This window comes from Thalassophryne amazonica, chromosome 16, assembly GCF_902500255.1.
Source record: "Thalassophryne amazonica chromosome 16, fThaAma1.1, whole genome shotgun sequence".
Lineage (NCBI taxonomy): Eukaryota > Metazoa > Chordata > Actinopteri > Batrachoidiformes > Batrachoididae > Thalassophryne > Thalassophryne amazonica.
In genome coordinates, this window is record NC_047118.1 from 50848155 (window position 1) to 50874499 (window position 26345).

Consider the following 26345-nt stretch of genomic DNA (forward strand, 5'->3'; position numbering starts at 1 on the left):
GTAGATCACCCTCTGTGCATTTGCAGTTATTAATAAGACAAATTTAACTTGATAGGAAGTTAGCTTTGAGTTAGCATGCAAGCTAATGTCCGCAAAATGTCTTGTAAATGACTCCACAGGTGTTGTTAGGTTCCAAAAACAGCGTTTTCAGTTTTAGAAGTGTTTATTTCTCACTAGGTTTTACATAATATATGAGAAACATGTATATACACAAAACAAAGCAGTTTTGAAGAGACCAGTGACTGATGTCACAGTGCAGCTCTACTTTGATTGGATGTCACCCGTGTCACTCAAAAGTAAAATGGATCAGATTGAAACAGAATGGGACTTTTTCACCTCTTAAAATACATCAAGGTTAGCCATCTTTGAACTTGTCCAAGGTCTGTGTCCCAAAAATGTTCCCTGTAAATTTCAAGAGTCTGGCAGTAATACGACTGGACTTATGCTGAGCACGAACAGACAGACAAACGGGCAAAAAGCCTTCCCGATGGCCGTATTTGATGGCCTAGGGTAAAAACTAAGAAATCACATGTACATAATAGAGCCTCGGCCCCACCGAATAATAAGCCATGAATAATGAGCCACGCATGGGTGTGTAGTGATTATTTGAAGAATGACCCACGTTTTCATCTATCACGTATCCATTACTAAGGCGCCTCTATGTGCCTCTCTGTACCCTGCATGTGCCACGTAGCAGCCTCTAGTGAGCCACGACCGACCAGTCATTAGAGCCTCGAATGGCTTGTATCAGCCACCCTAAGCCATGTATGAGCCACGCAGAGCCACGTATGACCCACGCAGTGCCGTGTAGCATGACATCTGTGCACGATCGCACGTTTGGTCCTACCCTCGACCCCTCCCACACTTGTTTCCTCATTTAGCAGGAAAGAGAGGAAAAAAAGCGTCCAGGTGAAACAGTCTTCTGTGGTTCCAGAAGAGATTAGAGGTGTTTTCAGCATCCAAGGTTTGGCAGAAAATTATTATAATCCACTACAAAATAATTATTTTATATACAGCATCCGGAGCACAGAGCACGTGGAATTGTGTGCGCAAGAGGGCAGTCACTTGAAAAATAGCCTCTCAGGCCCTGCGTAGCTGCCAGGCGCTGGGATAATGGGCTTTTAGCAGCCTCTTAAGCACCACGCACATGCCTCTAAAATCCTTGTTAGTCACTGTAGTAACTCGTACACAAACTGCCCCATGCTGTTGTTGCAAAATTTTGAACATCTTGAAATTAGCGCCACGCTCAGAGATGAGCCACGTTAACCGAAGATAACGCCTCTAATGCCGCGTTCACACCGGGCGCGACGCAAGCGACAGCAGCGACAGGTTGCCATGTAATCCCTATGGAACGACGCATTTTGGCGCCAAGTCACGCAGCGCGACGCGATGGACGCAAATGAAGCGACGCGAGTGAAGCGATTTTGAATGATTAGCGTATTTGTGGCGCAATATTGCGTCGCATCACATCGCGTTGCCCTCCTCCCCAAGTTGAAAAATCTGAACTTTTTCGTCTTGTCGCGATGACCAATCAGGGACTGAATATGTAGTGACGTGGAGATGTCTGGAGTTTGACTGAAGATGTGAACATGTCCTGTATCTGGTAGCACCCTGTGAGCAGGACTTATGCCTCTTTTGTCCTTTATTTCACAATTATGACAGAGTTTTTGGAGCGAACAGCAGCCCCGCAGCAGCTGGAGCAGAGTTTCTTTTTCTTTTTTGTTCCACGTGCGCGCGCGAGCGAATCGTCCATAGAGAATATTTTATTAATTAACTACACAGATGTAAAATAAAACAAGTGGTGACTGGTTTCTAAACACAGTTATGACAGAGTTTTGGGGGGGAAAAGCGAGCTGCAGAGTTTCTTTTTTTTTTTAATTGTTTATATGTGCGCGCGTGAATGGGACAGGAGGTCCTCAAACTGGGTCCCGCAGAGGTGGAAGGACCGCTGAAAGCGGCCGTCATCCAGTCGCAGCTCCTGCAGCAAATAGTGATACTCCCTGAATTGGGACTGCCTCATGACGTTTGTCAGCTTTCCACAACAACTCGCTCCGTGTGATAAGGTCCGTCATGTTAACTTGACTGACAACCGGAGCCGGCGAGCGGAATGGAAGCTCCTCCTATTTGATGTCGCACCGGGGCAAATTTTCGCAGCAAAAGCAGAGCGACACACTGGGTGATGGTGACGCTCCGTCGCCACGCGACCCCCGTGAATTTGTAGCATCTGATCGCGCCCGGTGTGCACGCGGCATAAGAGCCACTCAGAGTGACCATTTTCCCAGGATAGATGAATAAACCCATAGCACAAAAAAAACAAAACAAAAAAAAAAACATGCTGTGTGGCTCATTATTCATCCTCCATTGTTTGGTGTGACCAGGGCATAAGTATTCACAGCCTTTGCTATGAAGCTCAAAATTGAGCTCAGGTGCATCCTGTTTCCATGGATCATCCTTGAGATGTTTCTACAGCTTAACTGGAGTGCACCTGGGGTAAATTCAATTGATTGGACATGATTTGGAAAGGCACACACAAGACAGGATTGTCTTGAGGCACAAATCTAGGGAAGAGTACAGAAACATTTCTGTTGTTTTGAAGGTGCCAATGAACACAGTGGCCTCCATTATTTGTAAATGGAAGAGGTTCAGATCCACCAGGACTCTTCCTAGAGCTGGCCGCCGATCTAAACTGAGCAATCGAGGGAGAAGGGCCTTAGTCAGGGAGGTGACCAAGAACCCAATGGTCACTCTGTCAGAGCTATAGCATTCCTCTGTGTAGAGAGAACCTTCTAGAAGGACAACCTTCTCTGCAGCAATCCAGCAATCCACCAATCAGGCCTGTATGGTACAGTGGCCAGACAGAAGCCACTCATTAGTAAAAGGCACAAGGCAGCCCACCTGAAGTTTGCCAAAAGGCACCTGAAGGACTCTCAGACCATGAGAAACAAAATTCTCTGGTCTGATAAGACTAAGATTGAACTCTCTGGTATGAATGTCAGGCATCATGTTTGGAGGAAACCAGGCACCATCCCTACAGTGAAGCGTGGTGGTGGTGGCAGCATCATGCTGTGGGGAAGTTTTTTGGAGGTGCTGCAAAGAGGAATGGGAAAAACTGCCCAAAGACAGGTGCACCAAGCTTGTGGCATCATATTCAAGAAGGCTTGAGGCTGTAATTGCAATGGTGAATCAACAAAGTATTGCGCAAAGGATGTGAATATTTATGCACATGTGATTTCTTTACTTTTTATTTATAATTATTTTGCTACAATTTCAAAACAAGTATTCATCTCGTCATTATGGGGTGTTGTGAGTAGAATTTTGAGGGGAAAAAAATAATTTACTCCATTTTGGAATAAGGCTGATGCATAACAAAACGTGGAAAAACTGAAGCGCTGTGAATACTTTCCGGGTGCACCATAGGATGGCAAATCTGCCCTAACTGAGTGTACACCTGAACAAATATGACGTACATGCATACAAAGATAGGTATGGGCATATGTCTATATATGCAAACAAACAAACTAGTAAACTTGACAGCATTAGCTGTGGCCAGCTATCCAAGCTGGAATATAACCTAATCTGTTTATTATCAAAGCTGACATTTTATTAAAACCATTATCATCCAGTTCACTGAAACCAAACCAGACTAATCAGACTTCCACTTGGTACGAGGTGATAACAGTTTCAGTAAATCTGAAAACAAACACTTTACAGTTTCATTATTGAGACAGGTGATTCCAGCATGATTTAAGGCAATGCAGCTGCACACAAGGAGAAATCAAACACATTTCCCTTTTATCTCGTGTGCTCATGTTGTTGGTGAGAGTGTTTCATAATGTGTTCACTGTAGAAGCTAATAAGTATCAAATAAGGATATGGTGGACATCCGTTGGTCTCCTCCAGACTTGTTCATTTCCTGAAAGCTTGTTCTATGCAGACTATCCTAAAGATAAATTTGTAGTTAAAAATTATGAAAAGCAAGGCATAGAAACTTGTACTTGTCCATCAGTAAGCTCTAATATCTTTACTGAAACCAAGATGGAACACCTGACTGAAAAAAAGGTGGAAAGTCACCTTGTACTTCTTAATATTGTTATGCTAATCCTAACTTTACCATACATTTCTAAGGCCTGTTTGTAGAAATTTGCACAAAATACATCATGAGAACTCATTCTACGTCACATCCTCATCTGTTCTGTGACCGTACAAAGCAAATACTCAATTTACACCAATACCAATATCGAAACCTTTAGTATCTGCCAATACCTGTACCAATCTGATACCAGTTTCCTTGTCTTAAAACAACTAATCTGCTCATAAATGAATTTGTCTCGATGTGGTTTGCAACCTTGTAGTTTGCACCCCTAGTATTTACTCTATAAATCAGGTAAGACTGTGTGTGACTTGATTTGTTTATTAGTGACTTTTATAAAATTAAGCCCTAGGTTAATAACTTTCAGGCAGCAAAAGAAAATGCATCCCAACAGCTAGTTATTCTTATAAATACAGGTGAACCTCATTAACTCACACAAGTTGAAATCGTGAGTTAATGATGTTGACCAAACACATACAGTAGTTTTTATAGAGTAGTTTAAATTTTCAGGGTCCACGCATCCACCACAAGTAAAGCCGAAATACGAGTTACGCATACGTGAGTTAACGGCGGTTCACCTGCATTAAGGTAATAAAGTTTGACATACAGAACAGTGGGTTAATCAAAGACTCTGCGTTCCCAGCTGGACCAGACTCACTAAAAATGTTTGCCTTCCTTTATGCTGCGTTTACACCTAGACGGGACGCATTACGAATATCATATTTGCGTCAATCTTGGCACATTCCTGACATTCTTAACATGCTCCATTTTCATGGAGCGTGTTTTTGGCTGTCAAAAAATCTTCCACAAATGTCATGCAGCACCCTCATTTCGCCTCATGTCGTAGAAGTCGCAACTGAGCGTGTTGATCCATCTTGATTAGTGGTGATCCTTAGTAGAGCGTGACAGCGTTCTTCTCTGACGTGCACACAATTAAACCCTGCTGCAACGCATTCAGTTTCATTGCTGCAGTATACTGAAGAAAAACAGTGACGCCAAGTCGGCTAGTTTCATTCCAATGCTCATCAGCGCGCTCCTGCAGGTGTTCCACATGCTGCATGTGCCTGCTGTTTGGGAAAACACGCGAGACGAGAGCCGCGTGGAGCCACACATCTGGCTCTCTCCATCTCCTCCTCCTCTCTGCACCACACCATGGCACAGAGCCAAACTAAGCATGCAATCACAAAGTTCTTCTGCTGTGGATTTTGAGGAGCAAACTGGAGCGATCTGAATTGTTCAGCAGCTGATGGATGAATATGGGTGTGTGTGGAGACAATTCACCTCATTTACAACGTGACAGAATGTAACGATGCATTGTTACGTGCAATAGCGTGGAACATTATTCTTGACCGTGTGTAATGGTTCCTGATAATTCTCCAGCAACACATGCCATTAATTGTAACGCGTGGTAACAGGTTGCAGCAGTTCCTGAGGACACCTGATGCCTCTGCCTCAAATCATCACATTTGTGATCAGCGGCCAAGTATATACTTCGTGGCATTTGTGACTTGTCGTCGTTAGCCAAGACCTCTTGGTTCCTCACCATGATTACTGATGTTTTGCTGTTGTTGTTGTTTTGTTTTAATCCAAAGACTAAACTTGATTAGTGACAGATCATCACGATTTTCAAAATAGACTGCATTGTTTTCCCTTCAGAAAAAAGGTAGCGCATAGATATATGACAAATTGTACTGGTTAATATAATGTAATTATGCTGCTTTAATCAGAGGACTTTTTTCCCCATAACAGCTTCACAGTGGCAACATGGACTCAGATGCTTCTGGGGTGTTTCCCCCATGTTTAATCCAGTAACATGGACGTCTAAAATGAAAATCAACATGCAAGACAACCATAAACAGAGCAGTCGGGCAAACACATGGACTCAGGAAAACACATGGATAAATGCACACATGCGTGCCCCCCACCACACACACAAGCTGTCAGCACAATGAGAGACAGAGAGTGAGACCAATGTGACAAGAAGACCTGCCTTTGGCACTGACCACAAGGCTCCAAAGTAGAGAGACAGCTCTAAATTTATTTTCTTATTTTCTGTAGTACCAATAACAATACTGTTAAAGAACGGAGCTTATCACTACTACAGGGTTAAATAATTTATCAACCCGGCCAGCTGAATACAAGACTTCGGTACCCATCCCTACGAACCACACTAAATTAAAATATTGTCTTTAATTTGGGATTTTTGGATATTGTTGTAGTGTATTTTTTATTTGACATCTGTTCTTCTATTAGATCTTATTTTGTTTGGTGCTTTGATTCTTGGGAAAGCCCGATAAAAATAGTTATTATGAATTACAAATGTGTGATTTTTATTTTATTTTATTTGTGTATATGTCACATGGGAGTGACAAATACCAAAGATGTCACAGTTTTGGAAAATGTTTTGTAAATGTTCAAAAAATCCTGATAAACTGCAAACTCCAACATTAACAACTCAAACATTAACTCCAATCTATCAGCAGCTGCTACACAGTGTGTGCCCACTGGAAGAAAACCAAACAATAAACAGAAAAAAGGAAGAAAAAAAACAAACAAATGTAAGTATTCTACTCGTAATCCCATGTACTCACGAACTGCCAGACTACTGCAATTTTCATCTGTGAAAATACGGCAATATCATCACGTGCATTACATATAAATAACTATTACATCATGTTTGTCACACATGTGACAGAAGCATGAGATGATTTTTATTGGTTTGTCCTTTAATTTGTCACATCTATACATGAAAGATCAGGCTAGTTTTGCACAGTTTTTTTCATGACCAGCAGAAAGTCTTGAGGACCACATCTGTTGGAGGACCATGTTCAATATACTTATAGCTGTAAGGGCTCCAGGCGGACCGCAACATAGCTGCAATGCGACCAAGCCAGCAGCCAACCAAGCAGCTGCATCAGCTGCAAATGAGGAAAGAGAATACAAGAGAGAAATAGCAGGGCTGTGGGAGTGACAGAGAGCAAATGATGAAGAAACAGAAGTAGAAGATATTGCCAACTAACTGCCATATCCCGGTACTGCTTAGCAAAGCAGACAAGGCTTTACCCGTTTTCACTGGCTGCATGTTCACTCACTGATCTCAATTTATGTGCACTGCAACACTTCCAAGACAAAAACATGACATCCCGACGAATAAATTCTATACCATACAAGGCTTCATGGCACTGATGACAATAAAGTTGCAACGTTTTGTGTGCCAAGAGGTCTTGAGCATATTGGAACCTGATGGTTTTTGGTTCACTGCCACAGTTTTTTTCCTGGTGTAATTCTACTCTGCCACATCAGCCACCCAAGAACACGCAATTTCAGTGTCTGGATCTATGACATGTTGCATTCTGAGTGGTGCTGCATCAGAGGCCCTGACACCCAATCAAACATCTGCTTGCCAGTGCCAAAGGAGCGCAGAAAATTGTCAGCTGACAAAAGAGTGGAAAAAGTGTGTTTTGGGTTTGGACCACGGAGGCTTTGGCCAACAGGAAAGCACCGGTGTTTTCCTCTTCACGGGGCATAATGGATTCTCCCCACCAATGAAATACTATTCCGGCTGGCGGGTGGGACTGACAGCCACCTGAGAGCCTTTCCCACAACACCCACTCTTCTGTCATAGCCAGACTCCAACATCACTGGAGCTCTGGGACAGATGGAAGGATGGATGAAGAGATGGGGAATGTGATGGAACAATGCGTGACAGCAGATGGCATGAAACATGGCAGGGATAGACAGGAACTGGGATCCCACTCTCACTTGAACACAGCTACAAAGCATTACATCTTTCTGCACTGTGTAACTCTGTACCACCATCAATATCTGAAAACATGACATTTTCCTATCAACGGCACAGGTTACCATGACCACCAAGAAAACATCACAATACACATTGACATAACCACTTGCCTTACCTACCCTTTGCTCTCCCCTACCCCACCTTTTTTTTTCTAATTTCACTAATCCTCCTCTCTCTGTCAGTGTCTCTGTAGACATGAGGAGCTCCCAAAGCAGGCAACACTGGCACACAGTGGCCACAAGGTCAATGCACGAAACTGAAACATGGCATTTTCATGGGTTAATTCAGATATTTAACATACCATCCCTGGTTCTCAAGACCAGGCACCTAAGTGGCTCTACTCTTTTCTACTCTCCTATTTTACTCTTCCTTTTTAGATATTTAGATATACCTTTGTATACTGGCATAGTTCCACCTTAGAATTGGAATATAATATATAAGATATACCTTACTGAATTTTCATGCACGAGGGTAAAAATGCCAATGGGCCAAAAGCAAACTCATTTCCACCAATGTATAAGCCAACAATGCATGCGTGGCCAATCTTGATGCCTGCTGTAAATAATGAATGATTACAATATTTATGTATATTATTGTTTTAACATTGGTACATTTTCTGTTTTCTGGTGCACACGTGATGTATAGCCACCAGCTGAATCAGAATAAATAAAAACAAACATACAGTATGTCCCTCACAATTTCTTCATTTTTAAATTTCTGATGTTAATAAATCAGTCAAAACCAAACTTGGTTTCAAAGTCAACATGGTTCAAACTACATTACTTTATTCTTAAACATGGCAAATAGTTAGTAAAATATCCACAATATCTGCTATGACCATCATTCCATTACGCTGAAAACACAACATTCATAACCTTATTATTTATTAATTTATTTTTGGTGGGATTGTTCAACTTTCATAGCAGATAACAATATTGTACAATGCACAATTTGGCAAAATGCTATTTTTACTTTTCTTGTCGCTACTGGTTCAAAAGTATTGCATGAAAAAAAAGGTACACTGACTGGCTGCCACCTCGGCCCCCTTCAGATGCCTTTGGATTTTTTGGGTGCACTGAGCAGTGGGGCATGGGCAATACCAATTTTTTTTTCCCCAAATATGCCCTGCAATGCTCAGGCCAAAATCCTCCAGCTCCAGCTCCATGCTCACTCCTGCTCCACATGTGAGCGACACAGCAGCTTTTTGTAAAAACAATGCATTAAAATGATGCGTTCTGCACCAATGGAAATTTTGCAACCCTGTTAGAGATAGTGGTGTGGTTAAAAAGGGGTTATCCTTACCTTCTTTCATTGTCGTCCAGGTGAGCAAAAAGCACATTCTTAGAGATGGCTTTTGCCAAGGCAGTCATGGTTTTGTAGTCCTTTGGAATCACCTGTCAAGATAATATCCATTACAGCAATGAGGAAACATGAAATAAACCAAAGCAAACACACAACAGCCATCACTTCAAAAGCACACAAAACTGAGTAATTAAAGACCAGCGCATTGGCAACCTCTTAAAAGACATACTGCACATGTGTGCCTGAGTATTTTTGGGAAACTCCATCTATTTAGGGATTATACTCAAAATCTTGCAGACTTTAAAAATTTACAAGAGGCCTTAACTCATTCATAAAACATGCATTTTCATGTCTCAGACTCTGTGGTGTATGTGTGTGTCTGTGTGTGAGAATGACAAAGTCTGCAGCCACAACAAAGCCTTATTTTTAAAGACATAATATTTTTTTTACTATATGAGTGAGAAAGCTAAACTAAAGAGAGGAGCAGTGAGAACTGAATGCAAGACGCAAAAGAGTGGATGAGAAAGAGCAGTAGCCAGGAAAAATAGAAGAGAGGAAAATTTGTGTTTGTGTGTGCATATATGTGTGTATTTTTTCTCTTGTGGCAGGGAAGAGGAGTTAAAGTAACAGATGTTTCCACATGAAGACGACCAAGCACTGCTGTGCACAACCTGTTCATTAATAAACCAGAAAACCACAAGACATATAAAGTAAAAAAAAAAAAAAAAAAAAAGTCATGCTCTAAAGCACCATCATTTCAATGATCTGCAGAGTTAGTGGTGAGAAAGCAAAACAGATTAGCCTGACCTAAAACATATGACAGCAGAGGACATGGAGACGGTATTGGTAGTATAAGTCATTTAAGTTATTAAAACTTTAATTCAGCCCCTTAAGATTTAGCTGCTGTACCATGACTAAAGACACTGGGCATTTAATAGGGTTGGGTAGTTGGAAGATTCCTTCATTCATTGCCAGTGGCTGACCAACATCACGAAGTGCAGTCACCACTGTAATGTCATGCTTCGCAGCCTTCCACATAATGATTCCATTGACTATGCTATAACATAAGTATAAATTTATATGTTCACAATGGGATTCATCAAATGAATCCTCTGGGATCCATAGACTCGCTAGCAAGTCCAAATCACTGTTTAGCCTGAAGGTTAAGCAATAATTCATAAGTACTTTAGCAAAGAATGCACAAATGAAGGATGGTGGTAAGTCTTTACTTGAATGTGAAACAGCCACTTTGTGCAAGTTGAAAAGAGGCCAGTATGTGCTCTAGCAGTATGTCCTGCTGCACAGGTGGTATAGTGACAAGGGGAAGCACAACCAATTTCAATGCAGCACACAGATAATTTAAATTTCTGATATCAAGAGGAGTTCTCCTGGCTGGAGATACACATAGTTATGTCAGTTCGTCATGAGCCTTGTGCAGGACAAAACAAGGTGGGGAGTTTGGTAACATTTCAACAGAAAAAAAAAAATCTGAGATATCAAGAAGAGCTTGTTTGCCTAAAATCACATGGACATACCCGAGAGACTTTGAAAAACTACTTTTTCCTGACTTTGCCAAATGAAAAGGAGGACTTTGTTCCACTGAACTGCTCCAAAGAAAATCATGTGGCAGCTGTTTGGGAAAATCAATTGAGGCGCACCGATACTCTGCCTGTTACAGTAAAATAGTATTAGAGAATAAATAAAGAGTAATCAATTTATTATTATTTAATTTCTAAGTAGACATTTCATCAACCACTGCCATGTTTTACTCCAGACACCATGATTTCCTATTTCCAACCACCCAACCCTAGCATTAAACACACAGAACGTGTGCTTCTAAACTTTCAAAGTGTTTGGATTTCTCAAAATATAACACAATGTTAAAATATCCTCAGCTGTATGGGCATAAAAATAGGAATCAAAGTGACCTTTTGATCTCTTAAAATAGGTTAAGGTTAGCCATCTTTGAACTTGTTCAAGGTCTGTGTTCCAAGAATAGTCCCTGTGAATTTGAAGACCCTGGTAGTAGTAGGAATGGACTTATGCTGAGCACAGACAGACGGACAGATGCAAAGCCTTCGCAATACTCAATGGCCATATTTTGGTCTCGGGTAAAAACTGAGTTTGAATAGAAACAAGAGAAAGAAACTTGAAAATGGTGTTTTTCGGTCATGTGTATAGGTATCCAATCCAAACTTCTCTCTGCTTCCATCTTCTCTTCTGACACTTTTAAAAGGTTGCAAATAATCTGTTTTATGTTCGTTTTGGGTGCAAGACAGCTACAGTTAATTTATTTTCTGTGTCATTTTTGAGTAGCATCTGACACTGAGACCCACAACCTGCCCTTTCTGGGTAATCACACTGATTATTTTTACACAACGTATTGCTGAAAGGTGGCTCAGAAAAGAAGTGGTGAGCCCTGTCATCTAAAAGACAAACTGAATATGAATTATGGCTTTTTGAGTGCTCTAGTTTCCATCATTTGCAAGGCAAGTGTGGGAGTAAGCACTTGTTTTGCCCGTTGCCACATCCACAAGATTTTGAAACCACCCTAACTCGTGGATAGCAACCATCCACGCAGACAAATGATCCGCACCTCATGAAAGTAATATCTCTGCCACAGCCAGGTGAAGCATGGGTGTCCCCTTGACCTCCTCCAGCCACTGAGGTCCTCAACACTGAGGCATCTGAGTGCTGGATCATGAAAAGAGAAACGCACCACATGACCAAAATGTTATAGGGGACACTCCCTCACACCACAAATGATACTTCTCATCTGCATGTTGCTGTTGTGCCTGAAAACGAAACTGACAAACCACTGCAACTTTAGATGAACATGCCTCAAAGTTGTCAAAAGTAATGTATCTCCTACACATTCCCACAATACCTCCCCTCCACACACACACACACACACACACACACACACACACACACACACACACACACACACACACACACACACACACACACACACACACACACACACACAGCAAGCTCCAGTGACCATGTGATTGCAGCGTGTTGATGGGGTTTCATGGTGTAACGTCACTAAAGTGCTCAAGGGATCAAGTAATCACCATAGGTCATGACTCATCAAAATTTCACAACCACACAATAAGACAAGAACCAGAACCCTAAACACTTGAACCTTTGATCTCCTGCAAAGATTTTGCCAAACACTTCTGTGAAATAACCTCATGACTTAATGAGCTCTTCCCAGGTGCCTCTACATGTCAAAGGCCGAGGACCCAGAGACATAATGCTACTGCCAAGACAAGTGAATGTCTCTACCTGTTCCAACACTTTCATCGCATACAGATATAATTCTGATGCCTGAGTCAGGAAGTCATTGAAATCCTGGACCTGAATCTTGATTCAGGACAATCACAAACACAGACTCTGACTCCTCACACAAGTTTTCAAGTGTACAATCGGGGCATCAATTGAGTCTGCAAAGATCACAGTATCATCCACAAAGTCAACACCAGTCAATCTTTCTTCTCCAACAGAGGCACCTAAAGGCCTGGCTTCCACAGCCCTGTCAGCACTGAACAGTGTTGGAGCTAGAACACATCCCCGACGGACACCAGAATTCACTGGGGAAAAAGACAGAGTATCTGTTCACACTGCACAACACACTAGCTGTGTATCCGCTGGCTATATCAAGCAACTTTGCCAGTATCCTGCAAATTCTCAAGGAGTCCCAGGGAGCAAGTTGCATACTTGCAGAGCTAGGTTACAAGTACAGTACATTGTTGACGTCTTTGGTGTGAAAGCAGGTCTAAATTACACCCCCCCCCACACACACACACACACATACATCATCACCATACTTTTTTAGATTATTTTTGATTAATGTACGCAGAAGGCCTTTGGCTGAGGTATATATTAATCACCAATAAGGCTGGGTATCGAGAACCGGTTCTTTTCGGGTATCGTTAAGAAATGATTCGATCCACCGACATCAACAGCCTTTTTGCTTAACGATTCCCTTATCGGTCCTCCAGAGCGGCCACTGTTTTTGAGGGTGTTTGTCGGGAAAATTATCATTTCTCTACGTTGATTGCAGACCCTACAGTGGCTCTGTAATCAACCGCTTCTGCAGCGCGACTCCAATTGGAAGCTTGAACCAATGAAGCAGTGCTTTGATCCGCTACTTCATTGGTTCTTTGATTCGCTGCCCTTCAGAAGTGGCAAGTCCGCTTCTTAACCCCTCTCAAAGCCATTAAAATATGTCAATCGTGAGTCACTTTTGTGCGGATTAAAGTCGCTAAAGCGCCAGTCACAACCCACCGTGCATTTTTTTTGCCGTACATTTCCTGCGGATGCCACGGCCACTATGTTTTTGTGAAAACATACGGAGGCAGTAGCAAGAGGAGGGAGGGAGTACGTTCAACGCACGTCTCTAGGAGTGTAACGATAAAGAGAGTTGACGATAAAGCAGTGTGTGTGGGGGGGGGGGCCGGCTTTTCTTTTGATGTGTGTGTTATGAGCGGGACCGGAGCGGCAGGTGTTTTTCGGCGTCAGCGATACATGAGCATGTCCAGCCTGCAGCGGTCAGTTGTACGAGTGTTTACTTGCCTCGAAAAGTTACAGCTAGTTAACAGACTGAAGGTGTGGAGTGTCTGTGTTGCTAAAGTTTGGAAATAAAGGCCAAGTTTATGTGTATAACAAACTTCAAGATCTGATACCTACAATTTAATTCCATAGCTCAGCTCAGAGGTATGAAAAGACATTCATGCCATTAATGTCTGAAAGGAAACGCTTTTGACAAAAACTACAGATTTTGTTTATTTCTATTTATGTCTAGAGATCAAGGACCTACCATGTAGAGTTTATTATGTCCAGAGTTTAAGGATCCACTGAGCAAATTCATATTTATTTACTTTAAGACTCAATAAATAGAAAAACTGTAAAGCCTACTTTTAGTACACAGAAAATTCACAAGAGGTATCGATAAGGGAATCGAATCGATAAGCGGAATCAATAATGGTATTGACAGATAAAATCTAATCAATACCCATCCCTAATCACCAATAAAACAAGATTAATCTTATATGAAAGAATTTAGTGTCAACATTTGTGTGGAACATTATTTTCCTCTCGCCAAAGCTGTAAATTAATTTCCAAAGTGTCTAACTGTTCATTATTTGCTGTTCACATTTTATTTGCATTTGCACTGCCGCTGTGTTCCAGTAAATGTTCTATTCATGGTTTTAAGTGTTAATGGCAAATCTCTGCGTAATACATGAACAACCTCAAAATCTGTAACTTCTTCAGGTTCTTTCTGCTTCATTACATCCATCATTTCTCAGTTCAGTTTTACGATGATATCTTAATTGTGCAAACTCTCTAATGCTTCAGTAAAATGTAGATGAATAATCTATGTGCAGGTACTTTATGTGTGTGGGAAATGCATTTAAGTGTGCATTAATGTGCCTCCATGAAGACGGTTTTCTTTTTTAAGCATTTATCATCCCACACTGACCTTGCGGACATAGCTGACAGCATCCTCTTCGGTGTAGACTTCGGCACTGACTCCCCCTCTGCGGCGCCGGGCCTTTACAACTGGGTTTGGTGGTGGGGGAGAAACTTCATCATCGTGAGAGTCTGATTGGCTGTTAGATTTCTGACGTGCCATGATCTGCTTGCATTCTTCCTGTAAAAATAAGAGAAGAGAAATTTCAGGAAAGGGATATGTAAAAGGATTCAGAGAGAAAAAAAGGGAAAACACTTTTCAAGTTTTCAGTAAGACCAAAAAACATATAGGACAATTGTTTAAATTTACCTTACAAATGATTCTATGATGAAAGGGTGACAAAACAGCTAACTGATCATCTGCAGAGGAATGGTCTATTTGAAGAGTTTCAGTCAGGTTTTAGAATTCATCATAGTACAGAAACAGCATTAGTGAAGGTTACAAATGATCTTCTTATGGCCTCGGACAGTGGACTCATCTCTGTGCTTGTTCTGTTAGACCTCAGTGCTGCTTTTGATACTGTTGACCATAAAATTTTATTACAGAGATTAGAGCATGCCATAGGTATTAAAGGCACTGCGCTGCGGTGGTTTGAATCATATTTGTCTAATAGATTACAATTTGTTCATGTAAATGGGGAATCTTCTTCACAGACTAAAGTTAATTATGGAGTTCCACAAGGTTCTGTGCTAGGACCAATTTTATTCACTTTATACATGCTTCCCTTAGGCAGTATTATTAGACGGTATTGCTTAAATTTTCATTGTTACGCAGATGATACCCAGCTTTATCTATCCATGAAGCCAGAGGACACACACCAATTAGCTAAACTGCAGGATTGTCTTACAGACATAAAGACATGGATGACCTCTAATTTCCTGCTTTTAAACTCAGATAAAACTGAAGTTATTGTACTTGGCCCCACAAATCTTAGAAACATGGTGTCTAACCAGATCCTTACTCTGGATGGCATTACCCTGACCTCTAGTAATACTGTGAGAAATCTTGGAGTCATTTTTGATCAGGATATGTCATTCAAAGCGCATATTAAACAAATATGTAGGACTGCTTTTTTGCATTTACGCAATATCTCTAAAATCAGAAAGGTCTTGTCTCAGAGTGATGCTGAAAAACTAATTCATGCATTTATTTCCTCTAGGCTGGACTATTGTAATTCATTATTATCAGGTTGTCCTAAAAGTTCCCTAAAAAGCCTTCAGTTAATTCAAAATGCTGCAGCTAGAGTACTGACGGGGACTAGAAGGAGAGAGCATATCTCACCCATATTGGCCTCTCTTCATTGGCTTCCTGTTAATTCTAGAATAGAATTTAAAATTCTTCTTCTTACTTATAAGGTTTTGAATAATCAGGTCCCATCTTATCTTAGGGACCTCGTAGTACCATATCACCCCAATAGAGCGCTTCGCTCTCAGACTGCAGGCTTACTTGTAGTTTCTAGGGTTTGTAAGAGTAGAATGGGAGGCAGAGCCTTCAGCTTTCAGGCTCCTCTCCTGTGGAACCAGCTCCCAATTCAGATCAGGGAGACAGACACCCTCTCTACTTTTAAGATTAGGCTTAAAACTTTCCTTTTTGCTAAAGCTTATAGTCAGGGCTGGATCAGGTGACCCTGAACCATCCCTTAGTTATGCTGCTATAGACGTAGACTGCTGGGGGGTTCCCATGATGCACTGTTTCTTTCTCTTTTTGCTCTGTATGCACCACTCTGCATTTAATCATTAGTGATTGATCTCTGCTCCCCTCCACAGCATGTCTTTTTCCTGGTTCTCTCCCTCAGCCCCAACCAGTCCCAGCAGAAGACTGCCCCTCCCTGAGCCTGGTTCTGCTGGAGGTTTCTTCCTGTTAAAAGGGAGTTTTTCCTTCCCACTGTAGCCAAGTGCTTGCTCACAGGGGGTCGTTTTGACCGTTGGGGTTTTACATAATTATTGTATGGCCTTGCCTTACAATATAAAGCGCCTTGGGGCAACTGTTTGTTGTGATTTGGCGCTATATAAAAAAATTGATTGATTGACTGATTGATTGAAAACCTTTTTAAATGCTCTTCTTGACACCAAACAACATAAAAAAAAACCAGGTCAGATATTGGTATAAAAATGCAGTGAAATTGTCCTTGCATGTAATACATCTAAGTACCACTGAATGACAGGAAAGCCATCAAATATTAATAAGTGCAGGTCTAAATATGCAGGGATAAATCAGGGCCTCTTGACTCATCAGATGATGAGCGAGGAACACATTCTCGATGAGGTACAGTGCCTCTGGCTGGCTGGCTGTTGTTCCAAATACTGAACACTCTGCAGGGGCTGAATTATTGATGGGAAACTTCATTAACACATTAGCACAAGCACACAATAACACCAAACTGAGGTGTTAATCTGTGGGAGTGATATAAGAGAAGGCTGACAGCTTCATAGAGTATGTTCAAGGATACGTTGAAGGTGAAGACTTAACAATAACTCATGTATACATGTACTTTATGGTGTTGGTTTATTTCACAGTATGGGGGTATTTATGCTTCTAATACAACCCCAAAGCAGAAAAGTTGGAATGATATAGCAAATAATATAGCAAATGATATAGTTCCATTAACAAAAACAAAAAGCAGTGATTATAACGTTTGCTCTGAATTCTATTTCATTGCAAACCATATGAACCAAAGATATTTTATGATTTCGGTAGTAAACTTCATTTGTAAATGGCTCATTCACACTATGATGTGAAGGGGCTGATGCTGGCCATTGTAGCAGATTCACAAAAATCTCTGAAATGCTGGAGAAGGCGCGCTCCAGGGGGCAAAATTTCAGACTTGACCTGTTCCAACGAAGATCGATGAAGCACAACAGAGAGCAATGTTGTACAGGTGGAGCTCAACTTTTGGCGACAGTCCACTAACTCACACAGGACGTAGTTTAATGTCTGCTGTCGGATTTATAGCGTACTCCTTGCAGCAGTAGTGTAGCTTGGCGGAGCTTATCGATTCAGCATTTGACATGTCATGACGTGCCTATATAAATTCAACATAACTCTGCGATTGTGTCACTTGCTACTGGTACATAGTTGAGACAGGTTCTACATGTTCTTTCACATTTCTTCATGCCCAAAAGATCCAGAGGAGGTGGTGTATCAAGCAGAGGCTGGCAGAGGGCAATGGAACAGTAACTGCATACTCTCGGAGTCTGGAAGACCTCAATGCTGGTCAGTGGTAAGAAACTTTTCACTCTCCGTTGGCAGCTAATCGTCAGAGTGTGAATGGGCCATAAAATACAGTACATCTGGAAAGTATTCACAGTGCTTCACTTTTTTACTTTATTGTTATGTTACAGCGTTATTCCAAAAAAAGTAAGTCACTTTGGCTGCTCCCTTGTTTTCACTCAGAGTCACCACAGCAGATCCAATGTGGATTTGCATGTTGAATTGGCACTTGTTTTATGCCGGATGCTCTTCCTGATGCAACTCCACATTACGTGGAAATATCAGCAGGGGTGGGTTTGAACCAGTGCCGCAGACCAAACGGTCCGCCTTTTGCATCTGCGCATGCATCATCTCGAACCACAGCAGCACATCTGAGACAGTCTCTTCACCCAAACCAATCAAATGGATTAATGGGATTATTAACTGTCAGATGATCAAGGTAAAACATCTTAAATCATTCTAAAGTCAGTTTTAAGCAGAAATGAGTGAACGCATCAGCTTGCAGCTTATTTAGCCATCACGCTCTGATCACTTCCTCCGTCTTTTATGGTGAAATCATTCTGAATTTATGTGGAAATGATTGTTGTACAAAAGCTTCAGATATCTGTCGCTGAGATAGATGATGACTGGAGTGCAGTTTGAAGCAGAAACAAGGTGTTAATCTGTGAACCGCGACATCACCGCGTCATCAAGGGGGACTGATTTTTAGGGGGACCATTCGGTTGGCAACACCAGGAACCTTCTGCAGTAAATTAATTTTTGCCCCCTCAAAATTCTACAAACAACACCCTATAATGACAACATGAAAAAAGCTATGTTGATTTTTTTGTAAATTCATTTAAAAATAAAAAAAACTAAGAATTCACATGTACATAATTATTCACATCTTTGCTCAATATTTGGTTGATGCACCTTTGGCAGCATTTACAGCCTTGGGTCTTCTTGAATATGATGCCACAAGACTGATGCTCCTATCTTTGGGCAGTTTTGTCCATTCCTCTTTGCAGAAACTCTCAAGATCCATCAGGTTGGATGGGGAGTGTCGGTGCACAGACATTTTCAGATGTCTCCAGAGATGTTCAATCAGATTCAGGTCTGGGCTCTGGCTGGGCCACTGAAGGACATTCACAGAGTTGTCCTGAAGCCACTCCTTTGATATCTTGGCTGTGTGTTTAAGGTCATTGACCTGCTGAAAGATGAACCGTCACCCCAGTCTGAGGTCAAAAGCGCTCTGGAGCAGGTTTTCATCCAGGACGTCTCTGTACATTGCTGCATTCATCTTTCCCTCAATCCTGACAAGGGTGTGGTTTTATATTTTCTGGTAAAGCTGAGTCTTCATCATTTGTGTGTATGCATGGTGTCAGAAAGTTCTAAATTTGTTTTACTCTGTAAACAAATTTAGGTAAAAACATAATGATGAATCCCAGATTTGTTTGTGAAACATGCATATGCACAATTCAAGCATAGGTTTAAGCACTGTTTGCAAAGGAGTCCCACTGTTTTTTAAATTTCAACCTCATGACTAGCCATAAACTGCCCCTGTCTCAACCTTTTTTGGAATGTGCAGCAGGCTTGAAATGCAGAAATGGATGAATATTAACAAATGAAATGAAGTTGACCACAGAAAATATGAAATAGCTTGGGTTCACACAGAGTTGAGTTTGTAGCATAATAAAAACTGATTGGACAGCAAATCAACATCATCATCATCATCAAATGTAACAAAAGTAGACCAAGAATCTATAAACAGAAAGTTATAGCGAAGTATAGCTGGTTTTCCTCTCAGTAGCTTTTGTACGCTCACACAGAAATATACAGATGTAGCGTAGAAATTCAGATGGTAATCCATGGTAAGTCTGTCTGGAATACACAGTTCTCAAAAAGTGAGTAACCGTGCAAGGAGACTACTGAGTGAAGCCACCAAGACACACATGACAACTGTGAAGGATTTATAGGCATCTGTGTCTGTGCTTACAAGAACTGTGCATAGTGCAACTACTGTTGCATCAACAGAGAAGGATTTGCTTAAAAAGAAGACATGGGATTTCAGCTAACTTTTCCCAGAAGGCATATGGGGACTCAAACCTAGATGTTTTTCCCTGTTTTCTTATGTAATGGCATGTACGGTAGTGCTACGGGTTCCACATAAATATAAGATATTTCCAAAGTATGTCAAAGTTTGTGAGAGAAAAAATCAATTTTACAACATATTGAAAATTTAGTTATGGTTAAAACAAGAACATGACAAAATGACAGAATATCCTGGTTCACCAAGGACCCTCTCCTGGACCCTCTAAGGTTTTCAAGGTAAGAATATGTGTGAGAACGGGAATTTAAGGTGCACTTTAAGGATACATACACACACCACTCAGAAAAGTGTGAAAGCACATTTCAAACGAGTGCACACACAAACGCTATGCTCTTAATTACGCAGAGTCACTGCTGGAGGGAGCAGAGCCAGCAGGAGCAGAGAGGAGCACAACAGAGAACAGCATCAATACACAACATTAATAAATAAATGCACAAGCTGACTGCAAAAAAAGACAAACAACATCCACCATCCAGAATCAGGAGGAAAAACTACAAAAACTCTTAACATGCCAAAAACAAGGCACTGCAGAAAAAGGCAACACAGCCTTGACAAAAACCTTTCAGAAGCTTTTGCAGTACTACTTAGTGATTCATTAATGGTCACAAACTCCCTCTCGAAAATTCAAGTTCAGTTCACATGTATCGCCAAAAAACACAGTGTTGTCTCCTGTTGTTAATTTAATGGCGCAGCACAATAATACCAGTTGCTTCTACAATTTCGCTGTAGTAGTCTAAGTGCAGGCTAAGTTTGTTAGAGATATTTACCATGACATGAAGGGCACCTGGCCAGGCGTGCTGCATGTCCATCAGCATGTCAGACAATCAGGCATGAAATCTGACATGGATCCCCGTCTCGTGAGCTCCAGACACCAGAGTCGCACCGGAGCAGCATCCTGCCATGCCAGAACAGTCACCGTTCTGTGTGTCCGAGTGTGCGCACTCAGGTTTACAGTAGAGGATCCAAACTGAAGAATGTGTGTCTGAATGACTAAGTGGTGATACGCGTACAATCCCCACAGCAGCTAAAGACCAACATTCCAAATTAAACACTGATCACAGCAAAAAGCCTATCTTCATATCACCCTTGCACACATCTTTCTCCCTCTTTCTCTCTCTCTCTCTGTGTGTGTGTGTGTGTGTGTGTGTGTGTGTGTGTGTGTGTGTGTGTGTGTGTGTGTGTGTGTGTGTGTGTGTGTGCTTGCATACGCACTCTCAGTTGTCGCAATGAGCCTTCTCACGTCACTATGACAACTGGGAGCTTTGAGCATCCTGAATAGTTGGTGAGAAGCAGAAAGCTACAGCAGCTTGCACACTGTCACGAACATGCAGAACAGTAAATTGTGACGCTTGTTGATAGATTAACACTCCCTCAGTCTGTTGCACCCTCGTGTCATCAGTGATTCAGTTCACAGAAGGGAGGACGTCACGCTCCTCAATACTGACTTCTGTTCTGGCCAAATGTCATCTGTATGCATTTTGAAACAGTAAAAGGCAGCAAACATTCCCATTGGGCTACATCATCCCATACATTCCATTATGCACGTCTGACACTGTGCACCTTACTGGTCTCCATTCCGCCTACCAGTGTTCCTCTGGGGTCACTACCAACCAAGCATCAACCTGAGCCCACTAAAAATGAGGTAGACACAGAAGTGTAGCACCATGACTGACCGCTTGAGGCTGGTTCCAAATACATCACTTTCCCATAAGAATCCATGTTACACTGTCCAGTTTTAGAGCAGAAAACAGTTTTGGTCTCTCAACAATTTCTGCCTCCATGACAATTTGTATAGGAGGTGAATTTTTGGATTAGGTGTCTCTGTTGCAGTAGACACAGAGTAAAACTTTCGTCAGATTTAATGTTGTAGGCTAACAGCATTAGCACTTTTAGCAGCTGTTGGTAGCGTCATCCATTAGATCCAGTTAAAGTATGATTACTGAGAAAATACGTGGCTCATAACTTAATATCCACAACAAGGAAAACCATTCAGAGAACGACCACACAGTCCCCAAAAATATGATTTAAAGGACACGTCACATGTTATCATCCCAGTTAGTAACACAACATCAAAGTATTCATGATTGTAAATTTGTCTGTACACATGCAGTAATAATTACTGGTCGCTAATGTATTTTATTGGTAATTATCCCTCTCAGCAGGTGCATTTCAGGAAAATGTCCAATACGTCCAATAACGAAGCTTCTGAGTTTTCATTCGAAAGTGATGCTGTTTTTACCTGAACATGCAGATGTATTTCTTACATTGGGAAAAACTCAGAACACGCGTGCGACTGAAACTTATTCCAGAGGAGAAAAGGGGTCAAGAGTTGCGCAGTGAATTTGGGAAGAAGAGATGGAATTGTAACCTGGACAGAGGTGGGGGGAGTTACGCGCGCAGTTTCTTTCGCAGAACTGCTGTTTGTGTGTTTACGCGCTCAGCCTGACGCCTCGATGGAATGACAAGAGGATGATGGACACTTTCCCACCGAAACTCTTGCTCAATCATCCTTCCGTGTGCAGCAGGACCCGGTGCTGACCAAGTCCTCAGGACGACAATCTGTCATCTGATTAACAAAAAGAAAAAAAAACAAAAACAAATTGTCATGTGATCATTTGTCTGCAAAACGGAGAGAGAGATGGTGTGTGCACGAGCGATGGGTGCACTCATCACATTTAGGAGCGCGTCTTAAAGAGCTTCCGTCTTCATTCACGTTCACTGCACTGCTCTGAACTTGCTGAACACTGATAAAGCATCAAAGGGGTACACTGAGGACTGTCTGGACGCAAATGTAAGTTTTTTTTTTCCCCTTTTACTTTTCAAGTTGACTTTTGAACTTTCGACGCTCTGAGCTGTGACGTAGCTTCGTGCTGTCCAATAGGAACGACGCGTCGGGCGAAAACACGGAAGACTAGTGGCAGAAACCACTGATCTGCACAAATGGTAGATGGACTGCATTTATATAGCGCTTTTCCATCTGCATCAGATGTTCAAAGCGCTTTACAATTATGCCTCACATTCAACCCAATGTCAGGGTGCTGCCATACAAGGCGCTCACTACACACCGGGAGCAATAGGGGATTAAAGACCTTGCCCAAGGGCCCTTAGTGATTTTCCAGTCAGGCTGGGATTTGAACCACAGATCAGTGCAGAAACCACATGTCTGAAGAAAAATCCTTGGAAATATTTTGTTGTTTGTTATCTCAAAATTTCTGATTACTGTTTAAAAAAGTTTAGAACACTTGTAATTAAAATAGCTAAATCAATAAATCGTTCTTTTGAAACCTTTCATCTATAAATTAAAACCACCTGTTATTTCAGATTAGATAATTTCTTGTTTAACATAAGGAACCTTGGACATTTATTTTGAGACAAATAAAATAACATGGAAATTTGTACATTTTTTAAGTCTGGTAGATTGTTACTTGATTGTTCAAGCTACCTCAAGGAGAAGTGCACTGTTTAAGTGATAAATAATAAAATAAGGTGATTAAAATGAAATTATTATATATTTAGCATTTGTTCATTGGTCATTCAGTTTTTTAAAGTATCGGATCGGGACTAGGTATGGGCAGATACTCAAAATCAGATGACTCAGAATTGGATCGGTCCAAACTGATTGAAAAAAAACAAGAAAAACACAAAAAATGCAGAAATTAAAAATACAAACATGACACTACAGCTATGAGCACACTTTAATCAAACTTCAGTAAACCATCAATTTCACAGCTAATGTTTGTGAGACAGGTCAGGAAGTGGATACATGACCATTTCCAATATATCATGAAAGACAAGTCAACTCTGCACTGGATGAACTCAATTCAATTATAAGCAGGATTTCCATCTAATAAATATATGTAGCCCCAACTCAAATAAAGTGCATCCATGCAAGATAATTTAACTTAATTCGGACTACATATATTTACGAGGTCTGTTAGAAAAGTATCGGACCTTTTTATGTTTTTCAAAAACCATATGGATTTGAATCACGTGTGATTGCATCAGCCAAGCTTGAACCTTCGTGCGCATGCGTGAGTTTTTTCACGCCTGTCGGTTGCGTCAGTCGCCTGTGAGCAGGCTTTGTGTGAGCACTGGTCCACCCTCTCCTCGTTTTTTTTATTGAGAATAAATGTCTGAACGATTTGGAGCTTTGCTGCATCTATTTTTTTCCAGAAACTGTGAGGGACCTCCAGGTGGACATCGCTCCGAAAATTAATATGGCTTTCAGGGATGATTTTATGGGGATTATACAGATTAAGGAGTGATCCAGACGGTTTAAAGACTGCCCACAGCTGCTGAGAGCGCGCCGATCGACAGGCTCAAACCCCGCTCAAACAACAAGATAATTTCCAACGTGAAGGCTTTGTTGATCCGGGATGTCGTCTGACTTTCACAAAAAGGCAGAAGGTGTGGATATCCGCACTTTTTCGGCACATTCCACTGTTACAGGAGTTTTTTTCATGGAAAGAAAAGCGGATGGATGCGCCACCGTGCCGTTCATGGCGCGGCACAAAACCACCTCCGTGTTGATCTCACAGGACGGCTTTGAGATGGCTTTCAGACGACTGTCGGTGGGTTTTCAGTCGTGTGACTATCCGAGAAATTGTGGATGAGCCTGGACATGCCAGAACATGTCCTGTGAGGCTTCATCACGGCGTTGCTTTGCGTCATGCAGCTCCACCGCAACGCGCGGAACTCCGCTCCTCTTTCCATGACAAAAACTCCTGTAACAGTGGAATGTGCCGTTCATTTCCAAACTGGACGCTGTGTTTTATCCGGTATGTCGTCTGACTAGCACAGGAATTGTGGAAGACGTGGACATCAGCAGTTTTTCGGCACATTGAGACAGACGTGCGGAGGAGTTCCTCGCGTCGCGGTGGAGCCGCATGACGCAAAGCAACGCTGTGATAAAGCCTCACAGGACATGTTCTGGCATGTCCAGGCTCATCCACAATTTCTCGGATAGTCACACGACTGAAACCCCACCGACAGTCGTCTGAAAGCCATCTCAAAGCCGTCCTGTGAGACCAACACGGAGGTGGTTTTGTGCCGCACCATGAACGGCACAGTGGCGCATCTGTCTGCTTTTCTTTCCATGAAAAAAACTCCTGTAACAGTGTAATGTGCCAAAAAAGTGCTGATGTCCACGCCTTCTGCCTTTTTGTGAAAGTCAGACGACGTCCCGGATCAACAAAGCCTTCACGTTGGAAATGATCTGGTTGTTTGAGCGGGGTTTGAGCCTGTCGATCGGCACTCGGAGCGCGGCTCGCTCTCAGCAGCTGTGGGAGGTCTTTAAACCGTCTGGATCACTCCTTAATCTGTGTAATCCCCATAAAATCGTCCCTGAAAGCCATATTAATTTTCCAAACGTGATTCAAATCCATATGGTTTTTGAAAAAAATACAAAGGTCCGATACTTTTCTAACAGACCTCATATTACATAGAAATCAAATCCAATGAGTCAGTTTTTTGAGTGTGGGAGCATGCGCTGGTACCACGCTTCACTGCATCCATGACACCACAGACCTGTCTTGTGTCCTGGATGGCCACCAACCAGGCAGACAACTGGGCCATCCTCACATTTCTATAATAACCATCTATCTGGCACAGCCAGGTGAAGTGTGGTGGTTTCCTTGGACTTCTCCAGCCACTAGGATCCTCAACACTCAGGCACCTATGTGCTGGATCATACACAGAGCAATGTGCCACATGACCAAAATATCAAAGACAATACCCCCCTCACAATGCAAGTGGTACTCCTCATTACCTTAGGTCACTGGCTAATGTCAAAGTCTCACAACCATACAGTAAGACAGGGAGTACCAAGACCCTAAAGAATTGGACCCTTTATTCTCCTGCAAAGATGTCAGCATTGCCAAACACCTTTGTCCAGTGACCTCATGACTCCACAAGCTCTTCCCAGGCATATCTCAATCTCCAAGGCTGAGAGACATGAATGTCACTGCTGTGACAAGTTCAACACGTTCATCGCATACGGCTACACTATTAATAGTCAAGTTCAGGAATTTATTAAAAGTCTGGATCTTAGTCTTGATCCAGGAGAAAAGCAAACCCAAACTCTTCAATTCCTCACTCAGCTTCTCAAGTGTAGCAATCAGAGAATACATTGATTCTGCAAAGACCTCAGCATCATCTACGAAATCAGGAACAATAAAACTGTCCTTGCCAACAAAACACTGGCTTCCACAACCCTACCCATCACCTAGTCCGTGCAAGCACTGAACAGTGCAGGAACAAGAACATAACCCTGAAGAAAACCAGTTTTCACTGGGAATAAGAGTCCTCTGAGAGCACAATATCCCCCACTGGCAATTTCTGCTTTGGTACAAGTGCTTGCTACTGTCGAGGACTT

The 26345-nt window shown here is 41.9% G+C and overlaps 1 protein-coding gene across 3 annotated transcripts in view; it reads right to left on the reverse strand.

Annotated features, from left to right (window-relative positions):
• prkar1b (protein kinase, cAMP-dependent, regulatory, type I, beta) overlaps positions 1–26345 on the reverse strand; it is a 205812-nt gene that overhangs the window by 146681 nt on the left and 32786 nt on the right. Inside the window, exons 1-3 of one of the 3 annotated variants that reach the window (XM_034191218.1) lie at positions 20740–21070; positions 14683–14853; positions 9195–9286 (exon numbers count right to left, since the gene is read on the reverse strand). In XM_034191218.1, coding sequence (XP_034047109.1) covers positions 9195–9286; positions 14683–14853; positions 20740–20787 — 311 coding nt within the window. In that variant the 5' untranslated portion in view covers positions 20788–21070. Of the gene's footprint in view, positions 1–9194; positions 9287–14682; positions 14854–20296; positions 20316–20739; positions 21071–26345 lie in introns of those variants that run through there. The other 2 variants (XM_034191219.1, XM_034191217.1) reach the window with 2 other exon arrangements.